This window comes from Bombyx mandarina, chromosome 22, assembly GCF_030267445.1.
Source record: "Bombyx mandarina strain Sakado chromosome 22, ASM3026744v2".
NCBI lineage: Eukaryota > Metazoa > Arthropoda > Insecta > Lepidoptera > Bombycidae > Bombyx > Bombyx mandarina.
Window position 1 is genome coordinate 18,030,818 of NC_143228.1, and position 9,889 is coordinate 18,040,706.

At 38.9% G+C, this 9,889-nt stretch overlaps 1 protein-coding gene across 1 annotated transcript; it reads left to right on the forward strand.

Moving 5' to 3' along the window:
* The first annotated feature begins 644 nt into the window (after nucleotides 1–644).
* Nucleotides 645–8,106, forward strand: LOC114243312 (uncharacterized). The gene is made up of 3 exons (XM_028174761.2): nucleotides 645–776; nucleotides 6,771–6,873; nucleotides 7,230–8,106. Exons 1-3 carry the CDS (start codon nucleotides 660–662, stop codon nucleotides 7,367–7,369), a joined length of 360 nt encoding a protein of 119 aa, XP_028030562.2. The 5' UTR covers nucleotides 645–659; the 3' UTR covers nucleotides 7,370–8,106.
* Nucleotides 8,107–9,889: the final 1,783 nt, after the last annotated feature.

Consider the following 9,889-nt stretch of genomic DNA (forward strand, 5'->3'; position numbering starts at 1 on the left):
CGCGGAACCTTACGTCAACGTTAAACTCGATCAATCTATGTTTTATTCACGAACGAATACCAAACAATTTGCATTTGGCAACAGCTTCCATGGACATGTCGCAAGTTGATTGGAAACCGACTGCCAAGGAAACGCTTTTTATATGTTCCGCTTTGTATTGCTATTGTCGATATTTCGAATTTAATGACCTGTGGGTCTTCCGTGTCTAATTAAAATTATAAGCGAGAAAGTTACTCCGACAAACACACCGCAACAAATTTTGTTGAAGCTTGCTGTTCACTGGTGTAAAGTTGCAAACAAAATATCTGCCCGACAGTTGGTAAGCGATCACTACGAGATCAAGGTTATCGCGAAAGTTGCGGTCAATGCGGATGGGCTTGTGACTTTATGTACAATTGTAAGATTTCAAACTTAGCAACAGTCCAGACGAATTCCCTGCCTACTACTTAAGTGTGTACCGGGGTGGATCTCACGTGCGTGATAATTCTGTGATATCATTTTAACCTAATGGGTAAGACCATTGTATTGGGTGACCCGTGAATTCATGAATATTAAATACATGTAATTGTGCATTGTGATAAAAAAATAAAAAAGCTGACATTTATCTAAATTGACTGTAAGCCCCAAGTGAGCATGCAGCATACATTACGGATATTGTGATGACGAGCTCGGAACCAGGCGTCCTTATGGGCCGATATAAAATAGTGAATGCAGCGGCGCGCGGCTCAATACTCCTACTTGTCCACCGCGACGCCGACATGAACTGCTCCAAACAGGTCAGATATTATAACCACGTTCTATATTTATTATTATTTATATAGTGTTCGATAATCTATACTAATATATAAATCTACAGTTGTTTTTACGGATGTTCCTTTATAACTACTGAACCATACATCCGATTGACTTGAAACTTGGTATCCATGTAGAAAATATATGTACTTAATGGATAGGCTAATATTTTTATGAATGTCAGACTTCCTAATAATAATGATAATAAATAATAATGCTAATTTTAAATGCCCAGCGAATCGGGAGAGTACGGCTAATACTATATATTATGTTATAACCTTTGTATCACGTGTTAGGTTAAATTGGATACGGACTGCTCTCTAAATAGTTCGCTATTTCTTCGATTACCGATACAGAGTAAGATAGAAACAAATATAAAGGTGGGGATTTAGGGTCAGGTACGCCTAAGAACCAGTGATATAATTTGTATTTTAATTGTGTATTTTTCAATCTACACGTGCGTACGTTCAATAATATACGAGTATTATGTACATATGAAATATTTTGTCTCGTCCTCCCCTGTCTAAACGCGCACACGACATAGCAGCAGCTAGTTCCCCGACTCTCGTACTACTCGTACTGTCTCTGGAGTGCTCACGTCTATTACTCACAGTCTTACATAATCCGGTCACCGTCCTCGTCGAACCCGTCGTTTGCGACGAAGGGCTTGACGAGCGAATTAACCCATAGACACAGCCCACTGAGCTTCTCGCCGGATCTTCTCAGTGGGTCGCGTTTCCGATCCGGTGGTAGATTCTACGAAGCACTGCTCTTGCTAGGGTCAATGTTAGCAACACTTCGGTTTGAGCCACGTGAGCTCACCTGCACACGTTAGGTTGAAACTGGAATAGCCTCTCAAGGCTATCAGCATAGGTAGAAGAAAAAAAAAGCTACATCATTTCTTTCTCTTTTTCTATTCTTAATGTATGGTATGGTGGCAAAATATGTTACACATATTTTCCCTTCTATCCCTTCTTTCTATCTATATCCCTTCACTTCGACACTACGAAACTGTTTCTTCTGCAACTCAATCATTCTAGAATCAAGGTGTTGGTTCATCGTTAGTTCGTCTTAGTTCTTGAACTATTAACTGCACTTTGGTAAATTATTCAACTTTGCTGATCATTTAATTTTAACTTTAGGGTTTAACTTTAGAGAACAGTTCACTAGTATTAACTGATTGCCTCCTTCTAGAATTCTTATTTAGTTCTCTACTTCTTCACGTCTGACCCAAACCTACTAAGGAGGGTTCTATGAACATTTTTCTGGGCGAAGTGTGACGTTTTTGGGATAAGTGAATACATATTTTAGACAACTATAAAAAAACAACTTTTTCAAATTTCACTCTAAAACTCGCTCAGCTCATTTTAAAAAATCTGTCTCTATATATAAAAATGAATTGCTGTTCGTTAGTCTCGCTAAAACTCGAGAACGGCTGAACCGATTTGGCTAATTTTGTTCTTGAATTATTTGTGGAAGTCCAGAGTAGGTTTAAAAGATAGATAAATATGAAAATGCTCGGAATTAAATAAAAAAAAAACAATTTTGTCTTTCCTTTGATTGTTTGTTTGTTTTAAGTCTATTTTATACAATAGTTTAGGTATTTTATTTATCGATTGAGGCACTACGAAGTCTGCCGGGTCAGCTAGTATTAGATATAAAATTGCTTACGTGAATTTTGTTACCATTTTCAACGTGACAATACAAAGGGAAAAGGATGCATTTTGTGAAACTATTTAAAAATAATCTTTTATTTATTTCCATTCCAAATTTAAAACGGCTACCTGATAAAAATTCTAAATTACAATAGTTAATATGTAGTCATTTTGTAAAACGTATAAAAATCGCTAACTGGACGACACGTGTTTATCTATACTAAAAGTCAGCACGGCGAATATTAAAACCAGCCTTAACTGTTGTGAGGAGCGTGAAATCTATTTCCTGTATCGTATTCAAATGTATTTAAAATGTATTGGCGCAACCTTCAGAGCACTTCCTTTGTTAGATTAATTAGCGTCTAAACTCAAAAGTTGACCTCCGCGCGGTCAGCCTCGTGTGCTGTGGACAAGATCAAGTGCACCACGCTCGGTAGACATTAGACACTCGATACAAGACACTCGATACTAGACAGTCGATAGGTCGTCGTAGGTCGGGATGTTGTACAAGGTCACATCACTATATACATATGTATGTATTGACAGGTAGGTCATTACTTAGCCATGGAGTTACACTATAAACTTTATTATTTATTACTTTTTAATTTTATTACTTTTGTTTTCGTAGATAGTCTTATAGGGAATCCACCGGGGACACCGAGGACACGAGCTCGAAATCTGAACTTTACTGGAATCATTAATGGTTTAAATAAAATAATTTTGCACAATACTTTGTTAGAAATATAAAAATGTTATTTTATTGCATAGATTAACGAATAAGAGTTATCCGGTGTTAAGTTATTTTAGGGTTCATTTAATTGACAATGTCAATGCCACCACCAATTTAGAGACATTAAGTCGAAGTCCAATTTTAATATATCGTTGTAAAGAACCCGGCCTGCATTACGGAGCGCATGACTGCTTCCCGACAGAAGTAGTAGTAGTAGCAGTAGTAGATGACGTCTAGTGTGTGTAAGAGGTTAAGTCACAGAGATGAACCGCAGTCGCAATCGAATAAAAGTAAAATGGGAACGAATAAGTTCGATCGTAAAATGTACATTTATAGCGAACGTGATTTTTCCCATAAACCTTTTAAAAACTACCTTGAACACGCTTTTAAAACTATTACAGTTTTAAATGTAATGTATTTTTTTAAAGTAATTGTTATTATATGGATTGCCAACGAATGGACACAATGTCAAATTTTAGAATCCTGACGGACAACATACCACATACTGGATGTAGCCCGCGATAAAACCAATGTAGTTTTACAATTCAAAGATAATGTAAAAGCTAAAAACATAGAAACAGTAACTCACATTTTGTTTGTGGTCTAGAACATATTATTATCTAGACAATTACGTTGTATGATAATGATTTACAATAATAATTAAATTACTACAATTGTCACGCGAATTTTTAACGTATAAAAGAGTCAAGAATGACCATCAGGTTTTTAACCGAAATAAGTATATAAATAGACAAATTAGTTTAATGACTATCTCATTAGTTTATTAGCGTCGATGGCAACCAAGCAAGTGACCCTCCTGATCAGCGGTGAGCATCGCTCGCGACAACGCTTACTGAACGTTCCCTGTAACTGCCGTAGATTGAACTGGGCCATCCAGTCGTATTTTTGTATTTATTCATTTATTCTGACATTTTTTGTTCATATTTTTAATTACAATCTATTCGGAGTTGTTCTTACCTAGGCTATCATGATATATTCGCTACAAGGAAAGATATCCAAGGAGAAGCGAACCAGTTTTTACTAATCATATTGCAGGTTGATTTATTTTATACTTTGGTTCGTTTCTATGGCACGGACATTTTTTATTTATTCCTTAGAGGGTTGGACGAGCTCACAGCCCACCTGGTGTTAAGTGGTTACTGGAGCCCATAGACATCAACAAAATTAATGGCTCCACCCACCATGAGATATAAGTTCTAAGGTCTCAGTATAGCTACAACGGCTGTCCCACCCTTCAAACCGAAACGCATTACTGCTTCACGGCAGAAATAGGCAAGGTGGTGGTCCCTATCCGTGCGGACTCACAAGAGGTCCTACCACCAGTAAATATGATACACACACTACGTTTTTATTACTCATTGAGGCTATACTAAGGAAGGAAGTCTGTGAGGCGGGCGGTGAGGCTTGCCGGTGTTACTGGGGCCCTTCTCGACACTATAAGTCGATGTCTGGAACTGGACAGGCTGGTCGTCTGGATAGGTTATCAACAGTGCACTAGTGCGTTAAGCAAAACAACCTGCGGCCTATTTATTTGTTGGATAAGACTCTAAACTGTCATTTGTAAAATGGCATGTCGCACTCGGGAAGTACGTAGTTCTATATACTTATTACATCACTGCTAGTTAGTTAATCGCGAGACAGAAGAGAGACACAGAAGATGTAAGACTTCGTTTTAACTCTCATGACATATCCACAAGTCGACTTTTGACATTAAAAGTGTACAATTTTCTAAAATATTCGAAATTGAGTTAATATGCGAAATCATTTGGTATCATCACCAGTATTTTTCTCATAAATACTGTCAAAAGAGCGTAGATTAGTTTTAGTTTTTTTTAGTTTACCTATGTTTTGACTACTATTAACAAAATTAATTCATAATTTTATCTTACTTTAATAGACAGATAATGTAACTGGTGAAAAATAAATGTTGCAAAGATGATTAATATTAAAAATATCACACGTTAAACCTTTAAAACACTCTCCTGTAAAATTACTAAGTTTTGAGATTATACAGTTTTAATGTGAGAAGACGAAGTGTTGGACAAGAGCTTAACCGAAAGATATTAACGTATCAACAGTGCACTTGATTATTGCTTTTAAAATATTTTATATCTCATGTGATTGTGATCCTTACATAGTCGAATGAGTTACAGTTGACGAATCTATGGTAGGTACACACACGGTGCACGGAGGTCGTCACGTGAGCGACCGATGCGGTTTGCCTTCGACTGGATGTGAACGGGGCTAATACAAGAAGTATAACAGCAAAAATAATAACCGCTTAGTTAATTTGCAAAACGATTAATGTTACAAATGTGGCGGGTAGCCATCATAGAACACAAAATATTTAACAGTGCCTGAATCTGACGACATTTTCAAGATAAGCTTGCATATAGGTATATATACGAGTTCGGAACTACAACATTCGGACGGTCGCGTCGGTCTACCGAAAAATATCACCCGCTCGATGGAAGATCTTTCCTTTGTCGTATACCTACAATTAAATATAAACCATCTCCTTTACACTGATCTTAACGGGTAGTTCTTCGTAAAGCAGGTCCTGAGTATCGCGACTCGCTACGGCTACGCTGGTGCTATGACCCCAAAGTGGGTCTTGGATTCCTATGATAAAAGCCGCCACTCGTCCCGACACTGCGACACCCCTAATCTGGCAGTTAGAGGTCGCGCAGATTCCTTTCCGCGTTTTCGACCAGCGATACTTACCGGGTACACCCGCTTCACAGCTCGATCCTGCTATACCAGCACTGTATGCCCGAATCACCTATCCCAGAATATTTGGCTCACCAAAAAGCTCCTCCGCATCTTTGTCTTTCCAGACGCGTCAACTACCGTCAGCCGCAAGTACATACACTTAATGGTGTATGGGGTATATCGTGAATTGCTTTTTTTTTCAAATTATCTTTATGGACTCTTGTAGTTTCTATTTTATTTTGGACCTCATATTGGAAGGTGACGGCCATCACCTGAACACTGGGCTAACCGGGAGCTGTTCCTTCATCGCCTGTATGGTCCAATAAAAATGCTATCACCCACATTATAATTAATAATTTTTTTTTTTTTTTTATTGCCCTTGTAGGCAGACGAGCATACGGCCCACCTGATGGTGAGTGGTTACCGTCGCCCATGGACTTCAGCAATGCCAGGGGCAGAGCCAAGTCGCTGCCTACCGCTTAATACTCTCCACAAGCCTCGTTTGAAGAAGGACATGTCATAGCGCTCGGGAAACACCGTGGAGGGGAGCTCATTCCATAGCCGGATGGTATGTGGCAAAAAAGACCTCTGGAAACGCACTGTGGATGACCGCAGTGGCTCCAGGTTGTATGGATGAACTCTACTCCGGTGGCGGGCGGACGTTATTATAGACGTGCCTCTCGGTTTCAGTCGCGTTCAATTGTTATTCAGAAGGAAAGAAACCGATAGTGTCGGCGATCTCGAGACGAGCGAGTTGTATTTCGATAATAAATATTTATACAGAAGACAAAAATACTATTGTTATGTATATACAATGAACTACCATATATTCTACATATTTTCCCCCATATTTGTTTCAGATCGTTCGTTTGCTCCTCTGCGGCGTGTGCTTCGTGGCGGCGCTGGTCTCTGCGCTGCCTGACAGCGGCTACGTGCCACTTCCAGGACCTGGACTTTCTTATGGTAAGATTCATGAATATTTTAGCTCCAGTCTGCTGAATTTCTCGCTTTTTACCTAAAACCTCGAGTTCGCTCATCCTTTTTAGAGAAGTTATAAAGCCTAACCAAACCACTGCATCCTAAAAGAAAGTTGAGTTTTCAATACTTTAAGTAATTTCGACTTTAGCGTGTAGCTATCTATTTGTTATTTAATCCTTGTACTAAGCACATACATGACATACAATATGTACATTTTGTTAAGTATCTATTGTACAATAGTTCCGCTTCACACTGGATCCTCTTTCCTTTTTAATCGTAATGATGATATATAGTGTATAAATTTAAATCGTTCATCGATCACATATTATTCATTATTTCAGGAGGTATCCCGTACGGCAGCATGAGTGGAAACGTGGCGGAATACTTCCGTAACATAAATACGCCATCTAGCGGTCGATCGGCGAACTTGGAAGCGAACAACAACTTCGGATACAAACCTATTGAACAATGGCTCCGATAGAGGGCACTAGTCCTCATTGTAGTTTAATACCACACATTTTACCTCAATTTTAGAATAAGCCTCATTTAATTTTATTTATACATTTAAAAATAATTTAAGTTTAATAATTGGCTAAGATACAAAACGTGTTTTTTTAACTAAACTTAAATAAATATTACCTACGTAATCTACCCGGCACAAATTGTCGAGGTCCCGCCTTGCTGAATATCAAGAGAGAGAGAGCTCCTAATGATACTAAGCAATTGAAATATTCAAACTAACAACGACTTAGTCACTGTTAGGGCTACTCCAAGTACATTTATCATTCCGCTTATAATTTTGTTAATCCGATGTAAAAAGAAAATGATAACTCGACGATTGACAAAGTATACAAATTCTTACAGACAATCTTTCAGTATGGGAGTAGACACATAGCAGAGAAGAGGTTTATCCCACGACCCAAATTATTCTAAAATAAACAACATTCCTAGTTAGTTCCCGACTCCGCAACGAACATAACTAACGGAATCATGTACTTATAAGAACAACCAACAGATCATCCACGGTATCATGACGTACTTACAACAAATTAATTACACTTTTTATGTGTCTATTACATTCTGTTAACAAAGTTGACAAAAAACAACCTTGTCTCATGATTGTGACTTGCAACTTGCACTTACATTGTGTACCGGGAGCCAGCTCCCACGACTGTATGTGTGTACATATAGTGCTCGGCAAATCATGAATGATTATTATATCTACACTACGGCTCTATCAAAACATTGGAATTTACGTTAAATAATAGAAAAAATAAGAGAAGAGTTTAAATATCTGCTTTTTTTTTTCTTTTTTTTCCTACCTATGCTGATAGCCTTGAGAGGCTATTTCAGCTTCTCCTTGACGTGTAGGCGTGAGCGCACGGGGCCCAAGCCGGAGTGTTGCTAACACTAGCCCTAGCAAGATCAGTACTTCGCAGAATCTACTACCGGATCGGAAACGTGACCCACTAAGATCGGGCGAGAAACTCAGTTGGCTGTGTCTATGGGTTCATTTACTCGTCCAGACCTTCGCAAGCGACGGGTTCGGTGAGGACGGTGACCGATGTCTGCTGTCGTAGCTGGATCGATATCAAGTTAGTAGCGAGTGATCCTGTACTCCCACCGACCGCCGACCTGTGCCCGGGGAGTTGTGGGACTGTCGCCCGTTCGCCTTGAGCATCTACTGGTACCTGTATTCGCACCGGGATGCGCAATGTACTGCTCATCACTACATCGTTACATCAATAAATCTTGGAAGCTTGCCCAATGGTTCTGGGAAATAGAGCAAATTGGCATCCAAGTACATGTTCCTTGATATAAATGAAATTATGTGGAAACATGAATTTATTCATACGTAGCGATGTAGAGATCACAATGTAAAGCATACACAAAAACTTCTCGATTTCACGAAAGAGAACTTGACTAGCAGAATACATAATTAAACAGTAGATACAAGCTTGACACAACATGATAAATAAGTTGGTTTCATTGTCCCAAAGAGCAATGGTAGAGACACCGCGAAGCCCGCGACCTCCAGAACCTCGAATCTCGAGTCCGCTTCACGCTGGTCTTATCGACTAGTGTAGAGCAACTTCTTCAAATTTTCGGAGAGAACACATTCTGTCAGCCGACGTCTGCTCTCAGGTCGTGGACTAGGCGTCATCATCGACAGAGAGATGACATTCAGTCCCCACGTTAGTACAGTGCCCGGGCAGCATTTCTACTCGGTCGACTCTACCTCATGAAGTGCAAGTGAAGTAAATAGTCCCTTCGTAGCAAGAGACGGTCATGAACCATATAAGTGTACTGAGCAGATTGTCACGTGGTTGTCACAGATGGACAGTACTATTATATTTGCAACCGAATACCTTTTTTGTTTCATGTAAATAGGAGGTCAAACAACTAATCGACTTTTAAGGATTTTTTGACTTTTCCTTATACAAATAAAGTTTGAGCTTTGGGGATTAGTGTGGGCTATCTTTCATCCCACGGCTGAGCACGGCTCTCCGCCCACGCGACAAGTTCAAGCGAGCGAAGCTGCAAGCGAAACTATTTATTTGTGGAAAACAATTGAATAACTAAAAAAGTAATAATAATTGAATTCCAGGGCTTTCTCTGATTGCAAATACGGCGAAAACAGTTACGCTCTCTCTCTCTCTCTCTCTCTCTCTCTCTCTATTTTAGCTTATTTCATTAGAGGGGCAGACGAATTCGCTTTGTTCATTGTATGATTTCCGTCTTAAATTGATTTATTCATAGACGCCTAAATGAATGAAATGAACTTAAAATTAATAGCAGTATGCTCTTATGACTCGTAAACTATATAAGCTTTATGATTATATGCTTAATGATATGATTAAACTATATATAAATAAAACTGCAGTTTGTACGCGGGGTCTACTTTACTGACCACTACACACACTGCGGGCCTGTACATATTTCTAGTCTCAAAATCATTCTCATTGAAAATCCAAAACCGTATGAACAATTATAAATTTTA